The 27,349-nt window shown below is 31.6% G+C and overlaps 1 protein-coding gene across 1 annotated transcript in view; it reads right to left on the reverse strand.

Moving 5' to 3' along the window:
• Nucleotides 1-22,318, reverse strand: part of LOC111621408 (glycerol-3-phosphate phosphatase-like) — a 44,495-nt gene extending 22,177 nt beyond the window's left edge. The window contains exons 1-4 of the mRNA XM_023363527.1: nt 21,842-22,318; nt 14,508-14,575; nt 11,175-11,267; nt 4,890-5,027 (exon numbers count right to left, since the gene is read on the reverse strand). Of these exons, the coding sequence (XP_023219295.1) occupies nt 4,890-5,027; nt 11,175-11,267; nt 14,508-14,575; nt 21,842-21,923 (381 nt within the window). The 5' untranslated portion in view covers nt 21,924-22,318. The remainder of the gene's footprint in view (nt 1-4,889; nt 5,028-11,174; nt 11,268-14,507; nt 14,576-21,841) is intronic.
• Nucleotides 22,319-27,349: the final 5,031 nt, after the last annotated feature.

Here is a 27,349-nt window from a genome sequence, read left to right on the forward strand (position 1 = left end):
GACTACTACTGACCAACGCTAACAGACTACCTATTGTTTAAAAGGCCCTCTGGTGGCGCAAGAAGACGGATTTTATAAAATAAAAAGCAGTCGAAACTGCATTTTTATGAATAAAAATTTGACAAACTATTTATCGTTTGATGACGATTAAAACTTTTTCGTCGCGTTCGCGGCTTTTAAGTAATGCATAAACCTTCGAAACGCGAGGCATAGACGGTGGCCCACGTTGCCCATGCCTTATGCCGCCCTTGGTCATAGAAATGATATAATTTGAATATAAATTATTTATAAACATGTATGTCAAGTTATAGTTTTATTACGACACAAAATATATTTAAGAGTTTACGGCCACTGTGCTGGGTGAGACGTTGTTGAAACAAAAAAAGTTATGCATTCCATCACGTACATAAACAGTATCGTAATTCGACTAGTGCAAATCAGCAAATTCTTAAAATTTTTGTTTATTTTGAACGATCCGGATAATCGAAAATCCGGATAATAGAGGTCCGGATAATCGAGGTTCTACTGTATATTTTTATCAAAGTTTTATTAGTGAACATATATTTATCAAACTTATTCAAGTAAGGGGGTCATTCAAATATGTCTTCATCAATTTTAAATGCTTTTTGACTAACTATTCCCTCTCTTTCATATTTTGTTATCAATTTTTAGACACTACCTCTGTGCTGATGTCACACTTAATCTGATGTCACCTCCTGATATTAAAATCAAGCATTTCCATAAAACAGATCTACAGTATATTAATTTATTGCTACCAAGGAAAGGTTAATTTTAAGAAATAAGTCAATAAAAAAAAATTCACTGATTTATCAGTCTGACAACATTGCATTAACTCATAGATATTTGTTATGTTATAAAATAGTATATCTTTCAGTGGTATCTTTATCTGTATTCCTTATCTATAAAGGATAAATTGTTGTATTATCCTTTTATATTAAAAGTACTACTAGAGCACTTCCAACAGTATATTTAGTACAGCACTTCTACTAAAGTACAACTATTTAAATAAGCAAGAACTTGCCATATGATCATTAATCAACTATCTCTGCATAATGATTTTGATAAAAATAATTATTTCAAATATCTTGAAGATTCTCAAAAATTTTCCTATCATCATTCTACTGAAACCCACCCCACCTATCAGAATCTGTTACAAAACATTTTACATAGCCCCTCTCCCCAGTACAGACATAATATTTGAATGACCCCTAATAAAAATTTTATTGAAATTTTTATTTATTTAAATATAAATCACTCAAATAATTAAATTAAGAGTTACTTAAGTAATAATGTCATTGAAAATAAACTAATAAAATGATAATTAAGTGAATAGCAATTAAATTTGATTTTTAAGGTTTAGAATTTGCTTGCCAGTGGTTAAGACAATAAAGGCACCAGCCTACCACTCTGGGGACTCATGGATTCTCCATCCAGATTTAATCTTAGAATTTTTTGTGGTGGTTCATCCCAGATATGTCAAGCCTGTGCCTCACCACCCTGCCATTCCATTGTAAGCCTAGCTGAACTCACAATAAGTGTGGAAAAAATGGCCCTCGGTGTTCATAGGGTGGAAAGAACCAAAAATAAAAAAGCTTTAAAACTAATATATTTATATCATAAAATTTATACGTTTAAAACTAATCTTTATACCTATCTGTTGTTAATTTAATAAAACTATAAACTCAATGATAAAGTTATTTCTTATGTAAAAGGAGATGCTCGACAGAGCTAGCCAAAAGAGTAATGGAATATAACTTCAGTCCTCTTTGGTCACAAGTTTCACTGGTAAAATACTGCCAGGATAGGACAATCTTGTTCATATGGATAGGACAATCTTGTTCAGGATAGGACAATCTTGTTTATTACATCAANCTTATCCGGACTACCTTCATCCCCAATTAGTCCGGATAATCGAGGTTCTACTGTATTTAGTTTTAAATTTTTACTGTGAATTTACACTGTTTAATAATAAATTTAGTTTAGATAATCAGATAAATAAAATTATTCTGTTGTTCTGTAAAACACCCTTTTTCTCTGTTCCTGACACAACATGAATGACTGGAGTTTACCAGAAGATTTTGAAATTTGTTTATTATATAGCAATCCCATATTCATAAAATTAAAACCAATGGGATCGGGTAATATTATTAAAAACAGTATACTCTAAAAATAAATCATTTTCAGATTAAAACAAGTAAATACAGTAGAGCCTCGATTATCCGACCCCCGATTAACTGACACCTCAGTTAACCGACCGTCCTAGTCGGCAAATTTTCAAATGTCCGCTAGTGATGTGGCAGTACAATATTTGGCTATGTCTTGGCTACTTTAATATTATTTTTACGTGTTTTAGCTGGCAACACTCATTCGACCAAGAAAGGGAGCCAGTATTTAAACGAGGCTTAATTTTCTAATTTTTAACGATACAATAGCGATGATTATTATATAAAAAAGTTTTGTTAGGCTTAACATCAATGAAAATTCAATGCGAAGTAGGTTAATAGCGATATACTAACATACTAATTACATGGGATATAATAATATACTACACTAATAATTGATTTTTTCATACTTTTCGGTTATCTGACTTTTCAATTATCCGACCAACCCCAGTCGAGTCGGATAATCGAGGCTCTACTGTATACTCTTTACAATCGACTTCGAGAGATTCATTCTGACAAACAAACAATTTACGAAGAATACTAAACCTTTATTTTTAACAATTCCATTTTCAAAAATTCCAAACAATCCAAATGCATTTTGCCTTTGCAATTAGGCCTCATCAGTGGACAAATATTCATAAAATTAAAACCAATGTATCCACTGATGAGGCCTAATTGCAAAAGCAAAATGCATTTGGATTGTTTGGAATTTTTGAGAGTGGAATTGTTAAAAATAAAGGTTTAGTATTCTTTGTTATATCGTTTGTTTGTCAGAATGAATCTCTCGAAGTCAAATGTAAAGAGTATATTTACTTGTGTGAAGATATGAACTCTTTTGGGAGTTTTAAAAGGTTTAAACAATTATAAAATTAAGCTTTTATCATTATTTTCCTTATTCCTCCTGTTTTCCCCTTCCTTAGAAATGGACCTTTTGACCCCACTATGTACTGTGTCCTTTCGTTGGATGACCGCTAAACTTTCAAAGATGTTTAGGACGTCTGAGGAAGTTCTCCCCTCACAACAGGAATTATTCAGTTCCCCCTTCATCACAAGGTACAAATAAGTAACCAATTATCAAGAACCTCCACCTGTTACTTGCTAGAGGGGAGCAAAAAGGTCAACTACAAGGGTAGACAGTATGATGAGAAACCATATCAATTTACTGCCGAGAGGCAGTCATCACCCAGGTCATGATAGTTTCATTGTCGGAAGTCTGGTCAGAACACAAACAATGGCCCCACCGATGTTCTTACCTTAGCCGCCTGTGGTAATTAATTCAATGAGTTTGACAGCTGTCGTCAAATTTATGTTGAGAACTGGTAGAAACGGGTAGAAACGGTAATAAATCTCAAAACCGTCCAATTTTAAGTAAACAACTTGCAACACAAAGACGATTGCATCAGATTTTCTCCAGATGATTCCCACGCCAATCCGTGTATAAAAAGGGATCGCACTTGTGCCTCGGGGTGATTGCTGGGAGAAGCTCTTGAACCTGGACACTTTGAATCAACAACTCTCGACTTGGAAACTTCGCAGTCTCTGATCGCCATTGCTACTAAGGTAAAGACTTAGAAAAATTTTTTCTTCACTTTCTCTCGGTGTTAAGTTAGAATTTAGAAAGTTAACTGGAAGGATAGTGGACCTACAGAGGTCTTGACTTGACAGACAGACAACGGCCATCTATTCTTGTCGCAATGCGGAATTATTATTATTAGTATTATTCCATTTCCTTTTTTGATAGAATTTGAATGTACAGTAGAGCATTGATTATCTGACTCAATTGGGGACTGGGATTGGTCGGATAATTAAAAAGTCGGATAACCGAAAAGTATGAAAAAATCCATTATTAGTGTAGTATATTAGTATATTGCTATGTATTATAACCTACTTCGCGTTCAATTTTCCTCCATGTTAAGCCTAACAAAAATTTTTTAAAATAATAATCGTCGGTATTGTATCGTTAAAAATTATTTTTAAATTATTTTATTGCTCACAGAACAAACCACCACTCATAATTACAAAATTAAGCCTCGTTTAAATACTTGCCTCTCTTTCATGGTCGAGCCAGTGTTGCCAGCTAAAACACGTAAAAGTACTATTAAAGTATTAAAGTAGCCAAGACATAGCCAAATATTGTAGCGCCACACCACTAGCGGACATTTGAATTTGCCAACTAGAATGCGGTCGGTTAACCAAGGTGACGGTTAATCAGGGGTCGGATAATCGATGCTCTACTGTATTTGATATGTATCACTTGTTGTTTAAATAAATATGTATATCATATCACTAATCATGTGTCATCCTTGAGTACCTCCAACACCTTGTCACGACCTCGCTACCCCTCCCACTCACGTAACCAAAGCCATCCCTGACAAAGAAGCTGTTAAGTGGGGAGAAGTTCGGCGCTCTACCCCCTCGGTTCTCACACTTGTTTTAATCTGAAAATGATTTATTTTTAGAGTATACAATTTTTAATAGCATCCTATATGTTTGTATTCTGCAATTTCCTAGGGTTGCCAGTTGTTCAATACAGGGAGAGGTTTGTTACAGGAAGAATTTGGAATTAGAAAATTTCCTGTATTTGTTTATCTACTTAGAATTATTAAACTACATCTATAATAAATGTATTAAATATCACATACAAAATTTTTAAAAGTATATTTAAAATCTGCATTAATATATAAAACTTAAATATGCAATACTTACACCAATAGGAAGACAAGAAATTCCTACAGCTTCAAGTTCTTTGACAATCCCTGCACTGCCAATTACATAAACTAATTTATCAAAATTAAGAGATTTTAAATAAATTGCAACACACAAGGATGTGGGAAACATTTCATCCTATAACAAAAATTATTGTGAATATTTCAACAATGAAAATGCATTAAAAACATGAAAACAAAAAATTCCTATTTCATAACTACAAGTATTAAATAAATATAGAGAAATCATAAAGCTTTTAAATTTCAACAAAACTTTTATGCAGAAAAATTATTGAGATGTTTTTAAGCCTTACTGATCCTTTACCAAAAAATATTTTTAACAAAAAAATTAAAAATACGAGGGCAGGCTGAAAAGTAATGCACACATGCTTGTAGAACACAAACGAAATGATTTTCAGAAGCATGCCAGGTGGCATATGGAAGTAACATTCCTCCTCTATGTGCATGCGCAGTTTGAGGTTGTTGTGTTCATTCAGTATATTTTGAGAAGCAGAAATATTGAGATATGTTCTGGTGCTATGCCAACACGAGTTTTAAACAGCATGCTGTTATCGAATTTTTAACTGCTGAAAAAATTACGTTTAAAGGCTGTTTATGGTGACGATGCTATTGATAGGTCTACTGTAAATTGATGGATAATAAAATTTCATGGTTGCGAGCTTGGAAAAGCCATAATTGTTGATGAAACACACAGTGGAAGTCCGATCACTGCCACAGACAATTACCGTTGCAATGTTTAATTCTTCTCAGTACATACAGACTCTAAAACATCTCTGACGTTGAGTTTGACATGTTACAGGCAGCCTGGCACCAATAATCTTGCAACATGACAACGCTCGTCCACACACCTCGCATGCAACTGGAGAGGCTCTGCGAAACCTGAAGTTTAAACCAATTCCACATCCTCCTTATTCCCCCGATCTTGCGCCTTGTGATTTTTATTTGTTTCCTCTACTTAAGAGAGACCTTAAGGGTAATCATTACACCTCAGACAATGAGGTGAAGGCAGCTGTCAAGTCCTGGATTCGAGAAAAGTTGGAAGAATTTTCAGTGACAGAATGAAAAAACTTGTTACATGTTGGGAGAAATGTGTTAGTCATTATTAAGGCTATGTTGAAAAATAAATATAAGATTTTGAAGCTTAAGAATTGTACTTTAATGTACTTTTTGCCCGATCTTGCTATTTGTTTTTGTTTGTGTTCTACAAGCATATGTGCATTACTTTTCAGCCTGCCCTCGTACATGTTATTCATGGTTATGCTAATTGTAACATTTTTTTCAAAACAAATGAATTCTAAAAATATTCATTCATTTTTTTCTTTGCTCTGGAAAATGAATGAATAAATATTCCAGGAATTAATTATAATGAAAACATTTCTAAAAATAATTCTGGTATCCTAAACTAAACATTCATATTTATTATCTAATTGGAATGTTTAAGAAAAAATAAAGATTTCTCTTTCTTCATATTTATGTGACTGCAGGGTCGGCGCCTCTTTGGCACCTTGTCAGGACGACACCACCGCATCCTCTGGACACAAAACTTCGACAGCCATTACGACACGTTTATGTGCAAGCAGTCACATTTCGGACTCAGAATGGAGGCTGAAGGAGAGAATCAGAGGAAGTACACTCCACAAGTTATCATATAATAAAAATACCTGTTTATTAATCGATATTGATTATTTACAAGCTGTATCTAGATGCTTGGCTAATGCTAATAATAATATAACATAGGGCATAACTACTACAACCCTAACAACAAGACGGAGTTCACATTAAGTTCGCGTGAGGATAAATACCTGTAGGATGCTACTCAAGAGTTTTCACACTTAGGGAGTGTTTCTTTTCATAGTGATGAGTCCTTCAGAATGGCAACGATGAGGAACAGTGATGGCGGCAGCAAATGGCAAATGGCAGCCTACACAAGCACAGTTCAATGATAACTCGGTGACTCTCCGTTCGACTCATCGACCCCCCCTTTTATTAGGGGGGTCTATCCTGGGTTATTTCCATGGCCTTATTAGAAGTTTTTCTACAATCGTCCAATAGTTGAATTTTTGCCAGATTCCGGGTGACAAACTAGGAAGCTGTGTCAACTCCGAAAGAAAGTGAATCCGTCAAAAGATATGATTGTATCCTTCCAGATTTTTATTAAGTGTTGGGAAAAAGTTCATTTTTTTGTTCATATAATTATTTGTTATTTCGCTTTATTTTAAAGCAAACATGAAAGTTTATAAAAAGGAAAATTTATAAGTGCTTATCAGATCCTGGCATTGACATTTATGTATACAGTATTAATTTTTTAGTTAAAGAATTATATCCTGAAAATCAGTAGTTACACTCAAAACATTTGGAACAATATTTACTTTAAGTGTAAATTTGACTACTAGTCTTTTACCTAAATAAAATAATACCTAATAATACTTCAAAATTAACTAAAATAATTTATCAAAATATTTTTAAATTGTGTTTAATGTCACAAAAAGTGTTGGAATTGAATTCTTTGTTTACAGGATGTGGAAATTACAAAGAAGAGAAACAAAAACTAGAATAACTAAAATTAACAAACAGATTACCACTAAAGACAAGGAACAGAAAATTCTGGTTCAAATAGTCCAAAGCAGGAGAATTCCAAAATCAAATTACATCACAAGTACAGTACATTCACTGTTTTAATATTTATATATTTTTATAAATAAAAAAAATCTAAAAACTGTATTGGTGTTACTGGTAAGTACATTTAATTAACAAGTACACAAAGATATTATACATGGGAGATGCTCGACAGAGCTAGCCAAAAGAGTAATGGAATATAACTTCAGTCCTCTTTGGTCACAAGTTTCACTGGTAAAATACTGCCAGGATAGGACAATCTTGTTCATATGGATAGGACAATCTTGTTCAGGATAGGACAATCTTGTTTATTACATCAATGTTCCCATGCAACTCTCCCACATTTGATAGTCCAGAGCTATGGGTTGCACTGTTCAACTTGCTAAAATCATAGGTCACGAAATTGTGACAAAAACATACTGGTGCAATGGGGCTCCAGTGTTTACGTTTTGTTTAAATTTTCTTTATATTCTTATCAATCATTTCTGTGTATATTAATTCTATTAATTTTGTTAGCTATTGCCATTATAAATCATGTTTTATTTTGTAATGGCATATAATTGTGTATTTTAGTTTTATGCTCCTGTGTAAAGAGCAATTTTGAAAATGTGTCCTATCTCTACATTTATAATGTTACCTGAAGAAGATGGTTACATAAGGTCAAAAGTACTCGTTAATTAAATGCACTTACCAGTAACACCAATATAATTTTTAGATTTTCTTTTATTTTTAATAAGTGGCATCTCTTGTTGTTTTTATCTCATATATTTTTATTTTTTAAGTTTTTGCTATGGTCATCTGATTAGTCAAAGGCCACAGCAGCAAAAATCCATTTCAACATTTTTTTATCTTTAATATTTCTTATTTCCTTTAGGATTAAAATAAATTTACTTATGTTCATTTAATCAATTTATGTAATTTTATATTAGTGAATGAAAAGTTAATAATAATAATAAAGTATTGTTCAATTACTCAAACTATTATCACTAGAGTGAAAATCAAAAGAAAGACATGTTAGAAAAATCTATTCCTCAAATAAGTCTTATAAGAACTGCTTTATTACCAAAGAACTGTAAATATTTAAATAACTATAACATGACATTGACATACTGAGAGTATTGTCTGCATGAAGAACAAAAATTATCAAAGTTTTAAAGTCAAGCAACCATCAGATTACATTGAGCTACTTTTCTGCAATTTTATTTAATTACTGAATTATGTCTGAATACTATGGGTAGAAGTTTATAGGACGAGAGTGCCAAAGGTGTCCCCAGCCAGCACCATATGAAACTGAGGATGGTTATATCAGATTTAAATAGGTCGGGAAGAGGAGATCAGACTGGAGGCTTGGATAGCATAACTGGCAATGCATCCGCATAGTAAGAGGGCGTTGTGGATTTGAGTCCCACTCTGGGCCGATTCTTCCAGAATATTCTAAATTATTTAATAAATAGTAATTCAATAATAATTATTAAATTTAAAAGATGATGTCTAATGCCTCCCTCTAGTGAAAAATTATTTAGTAATTAATTAAATATAAATCACGGAAAAGTAGTCTGGCATAATCTGGTGGTTATTTTGCTTTACAAATTTATCGGGTTTTGAGATACAGTAGAACCTCGATTATCCGGAATAATTGGGGATGAAGGTAGTCCGGATAAGGAAAAATCCAGATAATCGAAAAAATACTTTAATTTGTCTTTTAATAATAATACAACATGTTTTCTTTTCGATGACATATCAATAATATTAAAAGTAAATACTGTATTTAAATCGTGATCAAATTTTCAAGAAACAAACGTTCGTATTGAATTTGGACTACTACTGACCAATGCTAACAGACTACCTATTGTTTAAAAGGCCCTCTGGTGGCGCAAGAAGACGGATTTTATAAAATAAAAAGCAGTCGAAACTGCATTTTTATGAATAAAAATTTGACAAACTATTTATCGTTTGATGACGATTAAAACTTTTTCGTCGCGTTCGCGGCTTTTAAGTAATGCATAAACCTTCGAAACGCGAGGCATAGACGGTGGCCCACGTTGCCCATGCCTTATGCCGCCCTTGGTCATAGAAATGATATAATTTGAATATAAATTATTTATAAACATGTATGTCAAGTTATAGTTTTATTACGACACAAAATATATTTAAGAGTTTACGGCCACTGTGCTGGGTGAGACGTTGTTGAAACAAAAAAAGTTATGCATTCCATCACGTACATAAACAGTATCGTAATTCGACTAGTGCAAATCAGCAAATTCTTAAAATTTTTGTTTATTTTGAACGATCCGGATAATCGAAAATCCGGATAATAGAGGTCCGGATAATCGAGGTTCTACTGTATATTTTTATCAAAGTTTTATTAGTGAACATATATTTATCAAACTTATTCAAGTAAGGGGGTCATTCAAATATGTCTTCATCAATTTTAAATGCTTTTTGACTAACTATTCCCTCTCTTTCATATTTTGTTATCAATTTTTAGACACTACCTCTGTGCTGATGTCACACTTAATCTGATGTCACCTCCTGATATTAAAATCAAGCATTTCCATAAAACAGATCTACAGTATATTAATTTATTGCTACCAAGGAAAGGTTAATTTTAAGAAATAAGTCAATAAAAAAAAATTCACTGATTTATCAGTCTGACAACATTGCATTAACTCATAGATATTTGTTATGTTATAAAATAGTATATCTTTCAGTGGTATCTTTATCTGTATTCCTTATCTATAAAGGATAAATTGTTGTATTATCCTTTTATATTAAAAGTACTACTAGAGCACTTCCAACAGTATATTTAGTACAGCACTTCTACTAAAGTACAACTATTTAAATAAGCAAGAACTTGCCATATGATCATTAATCAACTATCTCTGCATAATGATTTTGATAAAAATAATTATTTCAAATATCTTGAAGATTCTCAAAAATTTTCCTATCATCATTCTACTGAAACCCACCCCACCTATCAGAATCTGTTACAAAACATTTTACATAGCCCCTCTCCCCAGTACAGACATAATATTTGAATGACCCCTAATAAAAATTTTATTGAAATTTTTATTTATTTAAATATAAATCACTCAAATAATTAAATTAAGAGTTACTTAAGTAATAATGTCATTGAAAATAAACTAATAAAATGATAATTAAGTGAATAGCAATTAAATTTGATTTTTAAGGTTTAGAATTTGCTTGCCAGTGGTTAAGACAATAAAGGCACCAGCCTACCACTCTGGGGACTCATGGATTCTCCATCCAGATTTAATCTTAGAATTTTTTGTGGTGGTTCATCCCAGATATGTCAAGCCTGTGCCTCACCACCCTGCCATTCCATTGTAAGCCTAGCTGAACTCACAATAAGTGTGGAAAAAATGGCCCTCGGTGTTCATAGGGTGGAAAGAACCAAAAATAAAAAAGCTTTAAAACTAATATATTTATATCATAAAATTTATACGTTTAAAACTAATCTTTATACCTATCTGTTGTTAATTTAATAAAACTATAAACTCAATGATAAAGTTATTTCTTATGTAAAAGATAAATTTGAAAATTTAGTATTTTATAAATAATTCAAAATTAAATTATAAATATTTTTGTTAAAAATAATAAAACTTTAATAATCAATTTAATATCTTACCACAGAAGCAATAAAACCTAATTTCTCACATTTTTTTACGTAATCTTCTTTAGTCTTAGTGCTGTTATTTGTAACATATAATATTTTCTTTCCCTTTAAAATAATATAAAAACTATTTTTTAATAATTTAACACAACCAAGTAAAACAAGGAAAATTTTGCATTTATATTATTAATATATTTTTAAAGTTTTATAAATTTATTTTAAATAAAATTTATATGTTAAACAGTTTATTAAAAATGGATAAATGGACTAGTTTAAAATAATTCTAAAACTTGACAATTTTTACAAATACATTGCTTATCAAAAGTTATAGATGGATCACAAAAACTTAAATAAAAACCTATATAGCATAACAGCTTAATGAAAATTAGTGTATAGGTATAATTTAGTATGAGAATTAACATTTACCTCTTAAAATTATGCAAAGCATACATAAATATGTAAATGAAAAACACTGGAAAATTACTGACATCTTCCCAGAGTGCGACATTTTTGCTGAAAGGTTACTGTAGATAATAAAGAACAGAAAACAGAATTGTTACTGTGCAAACAGTACTGTGAAAACAGTACATAATCATGTCCCAAAGATAATGTTTACAGGATCCAATAAGATAGAGAGGCATCGGAAGATTGGAGGCCAGTCAATCAATTACCGAAACACAGTAGTCACCACTGAACTTAGACCAGGCTGCAGTTAATATGCCATCCAATATATAGGTTTAAAAAAGTAGCTTTGATTCATTGCATGAATGTTTTACATAGTTTAAAACAAAAATACAGTAATTAATCTTTATTTTTGCTAAATATCAACTTGATATCTAGCAGGTTTAAGAAGATTGAGCCAGTCAAACTTGAGTCATGGGCATCAAAAAACATAGACCATTGCATCACCCTCCCGTCAACGAACATAGACTACTGCATGTTTAATATTTTGTTGCATCACCTTTTGCAGCCAAAACACCTTTCATACGTTTCGGCATGCTGTTGACTAGATAGTCACATTCATCTGCCATTATGGAAATCCAGATAGTTAAGATGGAAGCTTTTAATCCTTCAACTGTCCGAGGATGTGTTTTTCACAGACATCTCTTCATAATGTTCCATACATTCTCAATTTGTGAAAGATCTGAAATGTAGGATGGCCAAGGAAGAGCTTCTATGTTCTTTTCTGCAAGCTACTGTTTTGTTTTTCTGCTTGTATGACATGTGGCTCCATCCTGCTGGAAAATGTAAGTTCTATTTGGATATAGCTTTGCTATGGATGGAAGTAAACACTTTTGTAGAATGTTAATATATTGTTCTAAAGCAAGTGTTCCATCAACAAATGTCAACTGATCCATACCAAAGGCACTCATACATCCCAAACCATAATGCTGGCAGGAAACATCACTGAGTGGTTTAACAACAATGGATCATTATTTTCATTAGCAGATTGAATGATGTGTTTGCTTTTGTCTGTTGCTGCTAATTCAAATTTTGATTCATCAGACCACAGAATTTCATGCCACTTTTGTTGAGACCAGGAGAGATGTTTTTTTGGCCCACTGTACCGGTTTCTTGTTTTGATGTGCTGTTAGCAAAGGTATTTCACATACTGTACTGCAAAGAACCGGAAATGCATTTCTTGCAGTCTCCTGCGTATTGTCAAAACAGATATATTCTTTCCAGTTGTATCATTCCATATTGTAGTTACATCCAATGCTGTGGCATGGTGGTTGTTTTTTATGATTCTTTTCAAATTCCAATCATCATCTTTTAAAGTTTTTTGCTGATGTCCAGCAGCTTTGTAAGGTATAACATAGCTGTGGTTAGTGTAATGAACAATAATCTGGTACACTGTTCTCTTGCTTAGCATTAGTTCTTTACTAATAGCTCTCTCAGATATGCCATGACTGTGCTTAGCAATGATAGCATTCCTTAAATCTTCTGAAACAGCTTTTCCTCTGGCCATTGTAGACAAAATGCAAAGGTTCGTAAATAAAACTAAAAAACACCTTATATCATTCACAGGATTACCGCAGGCTAAAATGAGGCCAAAATAATCAGTTGTTTCAGAAATACTGCAATTGTAACATTATTTAAATACAAATTATTGGCTGATCTATGTTCATTGAAAGGGGTGGCACAGCAGTGTTTTCTGATGCCTGTGACTCAAGTTTGACTGGCTCAATTTTATTAAACTTGCAAGATATCAAGTTGATATTTAGCAAAAATAAAGATTTATTACTGTATTTTTGTTTTAAATTATGTAAAACAGTGTTTTTCAACCTGGGGGTCGTGAAGCCTTACACAGGGGGGGTCGCGTTTAAAAGAAAAAGACAAGTGTTTGTTTGTAGGTGCTACACTACATTAAAAAAACTACAATTTCAGCGAGAATTACAGCCCACACCAGAAAATGATAGCTGAAAAAAGTGTTGAGCTGATTTACAAAAAGAAATATAAAGTGTAAAGTAGAAGATGAAAATTCTGATCCCTAAAAAAAAAGGTCAACAGCTCCCCGTGCCCAACGTTATAATTAACACACATGAAGTATGAAACTTCCTTTAAGTTATTGTTGATTCTTCTGAAATTTTCATTTTAATCAACAATAATTTCTCTCAACAGAAAGAAAATTAAATACATAGTTTTTAAAATCACTGATATAGTTTTAATATGGCCCTAGGGGAGTCGGCAGAATTTTTTAACTTGTAAAGGGGTCGCGTATTCAAAAAGGTTGAAAACCACTGATGTAAAACATTCATGCAATGAATCAAAGCTACTTTTTTAAACCTATATATATTGGATGGCATGTTAACTGTGGCCTGGTCTAAGTTCAGTGGTTACTACTGTAGCAAGATTCTTTAATGTTCATCATTCTCTTAAAATGTTATTTATTGTAACATTTCTGACAAAGTATATTTTTTTGTTTTCAGAAGTATTAATGAGAATACTTCTCAATTTCTTTTAAGAAATCGATAACGACTTCTTAAAAAAAATTGAGATTGTATTTATCATTGAAGAAGTCAAAATTGGTTAAAAATGCTTAGTTACCTGTTTTACTTATTTTTAAATATTTTTTGTGATATAATTCATAAAATTTTAAAATTTGTTATTTACATGGATCCAAAGTGCTCTATTTCAATTTATATCATTCCAGAATATTTTTGTTTTCTTCAAAATTATATCTGTACATCCTAAAGAAGGCAAGTGGCCACTAAAAATATATGTATTAAAAGAATATCAACTTAGAAAATCTGAATATATTTTCACACACATGAAAACTTATTTTAATATTCTGTAAATGTAATAATGTGATGCTATGATTTAAGACATAAAAATCAATGTACTTACTTTGCTTCTTAATGCATTAACTGTTTCAGCTGATCCTGGTAAAGCATCATTTCCATTCCATAAAACACCTGAAACATTTCATTAAATAGTTATTCAAACTATAATAATTAAAAACATCTTAAAATGTACAGTTTCTTGCTCTATGTTCAATTACATAAATAAGAATTCATTATTTATTAAATAAACAACAACTTATATGTAATGATTTGTTAAATGTCATTGTATTATTCAAGTTAATTCAATATCTCTCCAATCTAAGTTATTTATGATTTAAGTTGCAGATGGGTTGATCAAATTAATGAAAAATTTGGATTAGTTACTGATAGGTATTAACTATGTAGTAAATAGTGAACTAATATAAAAAGCAATGTTATTTAACTACTAGTTAACTTCATTTAAATTACTCAAAAATAAAAAAACAAAACAGACTGAATTAAAATAACAGTTCTGTTTTCATTTCACCCTTATTATTTAATCATGAAATTGGGACAGCAATTGTAACTAATATTCTTCTCTAGTATTAGTAGAGCTTTATATGAAAAAAATGAAGTCAAAAAAGCTACAGATAAATATAGTTTATATTTAAAACTTTTTCTATTACATTTGGTACATATAATTCTGTGAAAATGAACAGCTAATATTAATTTTACAAATTTGTCATGTGTTTAAAAAATATTGTGTAAGCTTTTTCCCACGTGAGGCTCATGTACTACCACTACACACATGCCAATCCTGATCCTGAATGGAGGAGGAGGGTTCATGTTAGGTAGGCAGGTAGCCAATCATAAAAATCTATACTAAATCAATTATGGATCATCATAGGGCTGATGAGTTCAAGAATACCAGAGACAACATACAGCAGAAAACCCAACTGCTATGAGAAAGAAGCAAGATCTTCTCTGACCAATGGAGCATCAAAGCAAACAGAAATCAGTCCAAAAAATGAGAGTGACAACCTGAGATATTGGCACTTAAACAGAAGAGTTCAGGACTATAGAGGTATTAAACAGGTGAAGAGTAGAAATTGCTTGCCTGCAACAGACAAAATGGAAAGGAGGAAAAGCCAGAAATTGGAGAAAGGTTTTAAATTATGCTACAATGATTACAGTTCAACATGGAATGGCTTAGACATTATCCTAGACCAGTGGTTCCCAATTACTTTTTCCTGCGTACCACTTCAAGAAAGAGCTCAAACTCACGTACCCCCTATAGCAGAAATTCATATTAATTCATACTAATATAAATTCGAAGATAATTCTGTCTGTCTGTCTGTCACCTTTTCACGTCTAAACCGCCGAACAGGTTTTAATAAAATATGGCACGGAGATAGCTTACACGTTGGAGATGGACATAGGCTACATTTTACTGCGAGAAAATATCTTACTCGCACGAGAAAATTCAATATAACGCGGGCGAAGCCGTGGGAAGACAGCTAGTGATAAATAAAATAAGTTTTTTTTTACACTTATTACCTTTAAAATACAATTCTAATAATAATGAAAATAACATAAGGTTATTTAATTTTAATGCGACAAATGTGCACGATTTTCTTTGCGCAACTTTGTTAAAGCTGGTTGGTTTTTGTCAGCTTCAGTCTCGAGTCATTTTCGAGTCGAAGTCATTGACGATTCATGTTTATCACGGCCGAAAATCCGCTCTCGCAGACGTATGTTGTACAAAATGATAGTAAATATTTTATTGCTGCTTCGCTGACACGATAATAATGATAATTGTACAATTTTTATTTCTTGCATAAGAATTTCATTTAGGTATCGTCACAAATGCATTTTTTTTAATGAAATTTCGAGAATATTTTTAGTTATAAATAAACTAATTTGCGCATTCAACATAGTGTTGTAAATTTCCGAATTTTTGATGGTCCACCTATTACACAGGTCTGCAAGTAAAAAATTGCATAGGATTTTTATACATTTTCTTACGAATTTCAACTTGGTAAAAACGAAAAAAATATGAAAAAATTCCATTTCATCAATTTATTTGTTACACTCAAGTTTTTGTTTGTATTTAGCGTAAAATTCCTAGTTAACTTAAAATTTACTATTCTTTTCTTTTTATTTAAAAATAGCCTTAAAACGAAGACTTCTCACATTAATTCTATCAATTATAAGTGGACTTGGTAATAAATAAATAAAAATGTTAATGATTGAAGAGAGTAGTGGTAGGGGGAACTGGGTTAAGTAGTTTTAGCATTAGGAGGAAGGTCGCATGGTCGTATAGAAACAGGTTAAAAATTGATAGTGAGTAATATTATTGGTGAGGTTGAGCATGTTTCGACATGTTTTCTGGGATACTAGGAATAAATATAAACAACTCGCTGTTGGATTAGATCGTGTTTCAACAAGCTAACTAAGTTTAGTATCTCGCTGGCCATCTTATTCCACACTCAGTTTATATCCAGCATTCAAACGCTACTGTGCTTGTATTTTTATTTCTGGAATATGGCTCGCAGAGGTTGTGTAATTTCTTCTGGCAGCTTCTGTTATGTTTGTTGTGAATACACAGTGAAAAGTCAACAAAGAAACATAAGTGAGATTGTGAAGAAAGTTTAATTTGCATATTTCAAATTAAAACTTGGAGATGGAGACAAAACAGATTTCTGGAAACAATAGGAGAAAACGAAACAGAAGCATCGGACTCTTTCAAGAATGTAGTGCATAAGTTTTTGGGGAATACTAAAGACCATGACTAGAAAACCATTGTACAACACATGCTGGCAGCAGCGTATGAATTTCGAGGATGCGAGATAGCTTAAAAGTTCATTTCTTACACTCCCATATTGACTATTTTCCCGAAAAATTGGTAGCCTACAATGAAGAACAGGGTAAAAGATTTCACCAGGATGTCCGTAATATCGAGAGACATGAAAAGGAAAATTGGATGTCAATACATTAGCTGACTACTGTTGGATGCTCAATCCAGAAACCAGAGAAGGAAATTGGAAAAGAGTTTGGAGAAGCATCAAAAAGAAGAAAAGGTTTCATAAGAAAAAAGAGTAGACCTAAAAATGTGTATAAATATCAGAAACAATTTGTTGATTAGTTGTAAAAAAATATTTATTACAATGAACTAAATATATTATAAGAGTTTTTATAAAAAATTTGTTTTTATTTTGCAAAAACCTTTACATGATGGGATGTAATGGAAGTTAGTTTTAGAATCTGTGATCTTTAAAACATATAATTCAGCAAAAATATTCCATGCAGCTGAAAAAAATTTTTTTTTGAAGACATGTGTTATTTTTTTGATTGCTTTATCTCATGCATTTAAATTTTAAATTGACCGATTTTAGATTGCCTCGCGTACCCCTGGGGGTACGCGTACCACTAATTGGAAACCACTGTCCTAGACCAAAGATGGCAGGACAGTTGTAGAAGTAAGAAAAGAAAGTGATAAGTTAATAATGATTAAAGTGATATTTAACAACAAAATGATTAATATCAATAGCATATATGCCCCACAACTGGAAATGAATGAAACTAGTAAGGAGGAGTTCTGGGAACAGTTAGATATAATCCTGCAGGAGATTCCAACAGAAGAAAGTTGTCTGGTAGGTAGATATTTAAATGGGCATAAGTAGTTATGAAAGAAAAGGATATTGAGTAACAAATGTCACGGCATTGGCATGTGACCTAGCCATTGTAAATACCTTCTTTAAGAAAAGAGGGGCAAATTAAATTACATATGAGTGAGTCAAGTATATCACAAGTTTGACCTACTGACCAAAAAATGAGACTTAATAGTTTCACTTCATGCCATAATTCTGTTTGGTTTTCTATGCATCTGACAAATGTATCTCTGGACTTTTTTCTTATTCATTCTATTTTACAAATTTTCTTCTTTCCAGCATTTGTCTCCATATTTCATATAGTTCATTATATGATTTATTTTTTTATGTCCTTATATCTTTCTAGGTCTTCCATTCTGGTGTTTTGCCAATTTTTAAAAATTGGCAAAACACCTTTTCTCCATATATTGCTCTTAAAACTATATGCATAAACATACAAACACATCAAAAAACCAGAATATCTAGCAACAAAAAATATTTTAAAAACTAAAAAAATGTTTTCAACCATTTTAATTGGTCATTTTTAGGTTTTAAATCCATTAAATAGAACATAATTAGAAAATCAAATGTATTTAGAACTTGAATATGACCAATTAAAATAATCAAAAATATTATTTAGTTATCAAAATATTTATTTACTGCTGGATATCCTGGCTTTTTGATGTTTGTAATCTTTTTCTTCCCAGCTAGCTTTTTCATCAGTTAATTCAATCACCAGGTTTCTTTAATTGGGACTCATTTGCTTAGTGTGTGTTAGGATACATGCAGAAAATTTTCAGGGGGAGACAAATCTTGGAGACAAATAATTAAATAAAAATTTATTGATGTATTTATTTAACTTTTTGGATTTTTTCCACAAGTAGATTACAGAATACAATATTGCATCAAAGCATCCCATGGTCAAATTTGTAAGTAAGGTTACATATCTCAATCACTTTTACAATTTGGAGTGCTTTACTTGATCCAGGGAGAGCAAATGTCCCATTTGTTCTCCTCTACAGACATCCATGTGTGCTACAAATTCAGCAAAAAGAAAGTTACATGACTATCTAAAATACCTAAAATCAATTTTATACAGTGATGGGAATATTGACAAGGACATATAGAACACAAGTTGGCTGGAAAATTTGGCAGAAAGCTAGTAAGAGTGTTATGTGACAAAAGAATGCCATTCAAGTTAACAGGAAAATTCTATGAAACTGTCATAAGGCCCATTATGCTCTATAGTGCTGGGCAAATAACAATCAAAATTTTTGTAATAGCTATAGCAATTTGTCATATATAAATGTATGTATTTTAAAAAAAGTGCATACGTTCAAAATGTAAAATGGTTTCTTATTCAAATGTGTTGCAAAATCCTGAAGAAGGTATTTTATAATGTTGAAAATATTTGAGTTACAGTAAAATAATTGTTTTTGCACTTATATTTTTATTATAAACTTGTTAACTCCATATACTCTACACTTCTACTTTGTATTGTAGTAATATTTAATTTTTTGATGCTGCCTCTGAAGATGAGTTGATGAACATATTAAGGTATTTTTGAATTTTTCTATACTCCTAAAGCAGTGTAGAATCATTTTCTTTCAAATCCATAGGAGTTTTATGTACGTTAATCATTTGCTTGTAAATTGTACTTGTTAAAGAATATGTTTTGATAGCATATTCTTTTTGCTTCTCTTATTGGATTTACTTTGATGTAGATGAAATAAATTACTTTTACTGTAATTAAACAAAAGTGATGTATTATTCATCTTTTTATTGGTTTATTCACTTTTTTTATATATAACTAAACATAAATAATAATAAATTTAAACATTTTTTCAGATTTAGGTGAATTTATTTTCATGTATGCATTTCTAATAGCTTGAGATGACTAATTGAAATATTGAATCTTCTAATTACATAAATAAGTGCTTAAGTTTCATTAAAAAGAAAAATTGCATTTTCCTGTAATGTTTCATTTTTGCATAGAAAATATTTCTGTTAAATATTTGTAAAAGAAGGCAATTTAAGAGTATCAATTTTATTATGAGAATAAAAATAAAATTTTGGTAGTTCTTTGAAGTTTTAATAAAATTTCCTATAATGTTATGGTAATCTCTATTTAATTTCTCTAAATCAACAATTATATCCTTATACTTATTTGTAAATATTATAAAATTTTTTATAAGCAAAGTGATGCAAGATAATTTAACCAGATATTCTTCTCACATAATTTTAAACTTTCAAAAATTTATTTAGTACGTCAGAACTGCAGATTACAACATAATAACAATTACATTTAACAATTTTTGTAATCACAATTTCTAACCCTTGAATGCAGGCTAGGTCTACCTAATGAAACTACTTTCCATCGTCAATCATAAAGTTATTTTCCATCATTTAACAGTAAAAGTTTCATTATCTAATTTCATTACAATAGTTAAAAACGGTCTATCTGTTCAAAAAGTCATTCAGAATTCCAAAAGACAAAATAATAAATTCATTTTACTTGTTCTTGCCATCACCATGTTATTTCATATACTAATTATTATTTAATTAAAAAACAAATTTCACAAGAAAATCTTTAAAAACTTACAAGAGTTAAAAAAAAAAAAAAAATACAGGGATTCTTCATATTTCTTTATCTGTCATTAAATGTTTTAGCATAATTATCATCCCAGCTATTTACTACCTTCGTTACTAGTTTTATTAATAATTATTTGTTTGTGTCCGAGAATGGCAAATTACGACCAGCTTTTTGGGAATGCCATAGAGGTTAAGAGTAATTAGAATCACTCATTTTCTTTAAGATAACTTGCTAATAAGTGTTAAAGGATCCAAACACCCAGTAAAAAGTAGGAATGACATATTTTTGTTTTTATAGACTTTATTATAATGCCTTTTTAAAGACCTTTTCCATTTTTTGCACAAAATATATGAGAATGAATAATTTTCTAATCAAAAGAAATAATTTGTTCATACAAATTTAAGAATTAGAAACCGTATCAAAATAAATTTGACTACTCAAAACCGGGTATTTGCTTTCTCATAGTCTCTTCTCGCCAGTTATCAGTTATACGTGTGGCATTTATCGTATCAAAATAATTTTAGTCTCCAAATAACACACGACATATTTAAAATTTATAAACCACGACCACAAGAGAAAACATTAGATTAAATTATTCCCGCACATCCCATATACCAAACAGAAAATTTCTATTCAAGTATAAATAATAAATATACCTTCCAGTTATTAAGAATTTTTTTTTTATTATTTAATAATGCATTAGAACTTTAGCAAAAGGAAGAGTAAAAGGAAAACTTTAGTAAAAGGAAAGAGAAAGTCTTCTGTATTGAAGACTCTCTCTTTCCTTTACTAAAGTTAGAAGTGTTTTAATTAATAAAGTTTGTTAAGATTATATTAATATTCCATTAATTAAATTTTTAAATACTGGAAAACCTAGGTTATTTATAAAACAAAAAGTATGTAAAATTATTCCTTTAGTACAATTACAACTTGGATTATATATTTTATTTATAAGTAATTAAATGCATTAAAAACTAATGAGACTAAGTTTTTTAGATCTTGGGATAATGTTAAAGACTTATACCAGAACTTCATTTACCCTATTAGAGGTAAAATTCGGATTTTAATGTATATCATAAACGCTTAATCGATTGTTTTACGATTAAAACATTAAAATTTATTAATAAGCACGTTACGGCTACGTATGCCACACAGAAATAACTAAAGTAAATATACCGTCACAGTCTGTCAGAATGTAATCAAATTTATCAAAAAATCCATCTTCAATTAAACCTCTGTCTAGAAGCCGGCAAGCCATGCTCGTGCACCTCAATCCGATCCTTTCGGTTATCTTTACTCGCACTTTTACGTTACGTATTTCCGGTAGTAGCGGAATGGAAAGAAAATTTAAGTAAACCGATCCTCTCTACTTTTAACCAACCCACATCCGATTTATTATTCGGCATCGTCTTAAATATTTAACTTGATATATTATTTATTATAAACATTTTAACACAGATTTATAAACAAATTTAATTAATTCAATTTTTTTCATGTACAGTACATTATTTAATATTTAATGTTTCCACGCTCTTATCTTCTTTTCTCGTCGGCAAAATTAAATTAAAATTAATTCGGCGATTGTAAGAGTTAAGCTTATATTTATAATTAAAACTCTTCCACTGAAAATTTGAAAAATTTCGTATTACTGTTGACGGAATTAAGAATATTCTTAGTCAAAATATCTCTACTAGATGGTGTTGAAAACCATAATGCCGTCTAGCTATGGATTCATAATTTTTAAAATACAGTTTCACTTTTGTCATTTATATTTGAATTATTTTTATTATTCGTGTTATTCTGTTGCTGATATATTATTATTATGTACCAGAAAATAATATTTATATATTGAAAAAGTTTCATATAGACTCAATCCATTAGCGCCCGAGTCATAAATTTAAATGAATTTTAAATCGAGTCGAAGTGAGTTAAAAACTCTTACAACTTTTTGAAAACTCAATTACATTTGAATGGCGTAATAAATTATTAAATATTTACTAGAGCCTATAGGATTGTAGGATTGATGTGATAAGGCGACGTAACGCATGGCCGAAATGCTAAGGGGGTTGACTCCCGAGCGACCGTCTACGGGAAATTGGAATTTAGGTACTGTATTATATACGTGAAGAAAATCCGATAAACTCCACCTGGTCGCCCCGTTGGTCGGGCCATAAGCCTATTCTACAATTTGCTAGAGCCAATCCAAATATGGTCGTTTGAGCCGAACCCGTGCTGGGTATAGGAAAAATGCCATCTTAAGACTGGTATACACGGTAAGGAAATCCTCAAAGGATGTGCTTAACAGACGAAAAAAACTCGGATATAACTGGCTGGATCGAACATAGTAATTTACAAAACTTATTAAAATATCTCCCAACGTATAAAGAATTATTTTTATTTAAAAATGAATAGATAGAAAAAAAAATCACGGTTAATCCTCAAAGGATTTCCTTACCGTGTATAACAGCCTTTAGTCCGCAGAGAGGAAAGAGTTAAAACAAAGTACTGGGCAACGTGCACCAATGAGTCACTAGCGCAATTGTTACAACGATCAATTAAGACGGTGTAATAAAAATGTTTAAGTTCTCATTTACAGAATGACAGTACAGTATCGAGAGTCACGGCAGTGATTCCTTGCCAGGAAAAAAGTCATCGACCGACTATATATACAGCAGGTAAGTCAAACTCATCTAAACAACGAGTCATTTAATGCGACTAGTAAGATTCATGCGGGCCACATCACATTTACAAATTTTCTTAAAATTATAATTTGAAGTGAGAATGCAGGAATATAGATAGGGCAATTAAAACACATTATGTAGCTCAGTGAATTCAACTCAACAATATACTGTATAATTGCTATAGTATTGCTTTTATTTAAACATTTATTTTATTTAATGTACATGTTTATAAAACTAAAATTATTTATTTTTACCCGAAACTTGCCCGAAGAAACCAGCGCTTTCTTCTTCCTACTAGTTTTCCAATATCTGGTTTCAAAAACTAAGAACAAACAATGTTCATTATGGCAGATAGATGTTTATCAGTTAATCTTGATCTGTAAGTCGTTTTATCATGCATAAAATTAATTGCTCATATAAGTACAGTACGTACTTCCAAAAAAGCATAAAATTTGTGCACAAAACTTTTTAATTTCCGGGTATTTTTCTTAATACGGCATCAAAAATATCTTCACTAGTTGTTGTTCCGTGAAGAGGAATGATTTCCAACAATTTTTTGGTGATCCTCATGTTATTATCGCAACCACGGGGGGAAAAACAGCAACTTAGGCAACATCTCTTACATCCGTGCTTTCATCAATCGCAATTGAAAAGCCTTGGACTTTGGTAGATACTATCTGTAGTTGTGAACTGACGTCATCTGCCATTTCCGCAATTCTGTCTGTACAAAAGTACAGGCAATTTGAAATATCTCATTATTAAGAAATACGGCGGCAGACAGAATTACGGAAATGGCAGATGACGTCAGTTCACAACTACAGATAGTATCTACTAAGGCGCTAGATTACCCAGGTATGCTCATACGCTTCTGTCACGTGTGCAGCCATATTGGTCCTTTTGACGTCATATTCCAAGATTTTTAAATTTAGCTGTATTTTATAACTAGTTGTACTAAATTTTGGCAAAGTTTATCATTTCGACCTTGCAAAATCTTAAGATACAGTTGAATTTATGATTATTTTCGTGTCTCTTCTATTGAACTTTTACGAGAGTCGTCTGCTTTCTAAGGACCAACATGGCGGATGAGCATACCTGGGTTATCTAGCGCCTTAGTATCTACCAAAGTCCAAGGCTTTTCAATTGCGATTGATGAAAGCACGGATGTAAGAGATGTTGCCTAAGTTGCTGTTTTTTTTTTCTGGACAGACGAATTGGGCAGCTTTTATCATACATTCTTGATTAAAGAACCATCGGTGAATGTTTTGCTAATTAAATAGCTTATTTCGTAACTGGCTCTTGTTACTGATTCATTAATTTTCATGAATTTTGTAAGCACTCGTTGCTGGCTACTAAGTGAATTCTTGATTGTTTTTAACTTTTCTTGTCTTATTTATCCTTCAAAGCACGAAAATTGTTCTTCGTGATTAGTGCTATAATGTCGCTTAATGTTATAACGTTGTATTCTTTAGCGACACTAATTGTTTCTTTGCAAATTAACTGCCTTGACACCCCTGGTTTAAACAATGACTTTGTTGCCAAAATAAGTACTGTACGTAGTGTACTGTACACGAAAATACAGAAAATATTTTGTTTTCAAACGTGCGACAGTTACGGTGAATGTGAAAAAGAAAAATATTTACTTACGCGAACCGCATTTCTAGTATTTGATGGCGATAACGAAAAATAAATTAAGGTCACATTTCCCAAAATTACCACAAAACGTGATATTTCCTACAGGTTGGCAACACTAATACAGTAAAATTTTATTCGTCCAATGAGAACACGGGATATATATAGTTGTCTGCAAGTTATCGTTATTCTAGGCAAATAAACAATATTTTGTTTATACGAATAATTGTAAAATGACAACTTGCCCGAAACTCGTCGATGCCGGAGTAGTTAAAGAAGGATTTTTAAATTTAATTGATTTTGTATTGTGTGATTGCGATGGTAAGAAATTATCGATGGGATAATCTTAGGAGCGGAACAATACAATGTTTAATTAATTAAAGCATTACAGTAGTTGATTGTTTCTTTTTTATTTTAAAGAATATAAATCAATAAAATTAGTAAGAAAATAAGTATTTGATACTTAGACTTGATTTATATTAAGTGAAATTTTCCTAAACATTTTGTTTGTTCTTGCCATTTGTATTTGATGAGGTCGAGACCCACTAATGTGACATGCCGTCGAGCTCCTTAGTAAACAAGAGGTCGCATTCGACGTACTTTTTATAAAAAGCTTCGCCAAATTATTGTCCATACTGGTCTCAAATTCCAATGTAGTTTTTTATTCTGTTCTGGAGATTAAATTGCATATAGAGGGATTCGACTATTACTTTCGGATTTGTACTGCTTTTATGAGATTTATGTAGTCGCATATGCAATTTGGTACGATCTTTCTAGGCAGTTGTATTAGCCCATGTCTTGATACTCTGAAATGATATTGAGTAGCGGACCAGGGATGGGCTGCTTTTTTCGAGTACACTCTGAAGTTACTGAATTTGTGATGAAAACATTTTCTTGCCTGCTGTCCAAAATTTTTGGGAGCTACTGGTAGCTAGACTATGCTATGGGAAAGCTAAATTTGGTGGATTTTCCATTAAGTTGTCAACTCTGCTTTTAAGTCAGTATATTGCAGATATAGATGTCTTTGAAATAGGATGTTTGTTTCATTTTCTTATTACTTAATGCTTGTAGTACTAAAACAGTTGATAATGTTTGTTTCTTTTTATTGCAGTTTTATTTAGTATTACAACTCAAAAAATTTATATTCTATTAAGTTAAAACCCATAGCCTGGTGAAGATGTTGGATATTTGTTTCTAAGATGAACCCTGGGTTGCGTTCTGGGAAAAAGTTGTCAGCGTGCCCCTTTGGTATGTGTTCCGAGGGTTGTCTGTCCTAGATGTATGGGAGGCTCTTCTGATAACTGACGGTAATTATTTCTGGCTTAGTAAATGGTTCTATTTGCAAAAACTCGTGGTTCTCTGTTGTGGCCATCCTAGCAGCGCTAATTAAGAAAGACGTAGAGTTTAGGATTTTTACTGTATCCTTTTCTGTCATTATTCTCTCTTGTATTTACAGATGTAGATAATACATTATAGCTCTCACAAGGAATTGATAGTTTTTATTTATGTTATCTTTTTACTCAATAATAGGTTTTTCCAAAAAATGGGAAGAAAAGGATAATTTTATATCCTTTTCAGATGTACACATACACAAAACTACTGTGAGGCTTAATTTTGGGGTTTATCACAAATTCAGCTTGCTTCCTACGGTTCCATCATTTTCATTTCTAACTTCCTGATTATACCATGACTATCAGCATCTTAATATGACATCCCTATTTATATCCCTCTTCATATTCCCATTTGATGGATAAGCAATTGGAATGAGTTCTGTCTGCAGTTAAGAAAATGTATTACTCTTTTGCAAAGTTCAAGCATGGTTTTGAGATTGCTTTTCCTGATTTCTACTATGGCCGTGAGGAGGGATGCAATGTCCATACAGGTACTCATCCCTGTGACATGTTACATTATGCCTTCAAAAATACTACGTTATGCCTTTCCTGTCTTTTCAGAAAATATGGATATATCTTTCCTATCAAACTGTAATCTTTTTACATAGAATATTATGCAATGACAGGGACTAATATTCCATGCAAGAGAGGTTGGAGATCTACAAAATTCCTTTAAAACATTTGATAGTGTCTAGGTTTTCTTACATAGGAGCTACCTCCAAAACGCATGCAAGTATATAGATTATTTGAATACCAAGACAATATCTTGCATAGTATATATTCTGCAGATTCTTCTTTGGATATTGTTTTGCATGACACTTATTATGTTGTTGTTCGTTTTCATTGTGTTGTCAATGGAGGCTAGAGTGTATTGGAGTTAATTGGGAGCCATTATCAGAGGCCACTTACTCCACCAGTGCACAGATCAGAACATCTTATTTATGTGGGAGACATTACACATCCTAACTATTGGAACCTATAAC

This window comes from Centruroides sculpturatus, unplaced genomic scaffold, assembly GCF_000671375.1.
Source record: "Centruroides sculpturatus isolate CEXI.00-Female unplaced genomic scaffold, Cexi_2.0 scaffold329, whole genome shotgun sequence".
NCBI lineage: Eukaryota > Metazoa > Arthropoda > Arachnida > Scorpiones > Buthidae > Centruroides > Centruroides sculpturatus.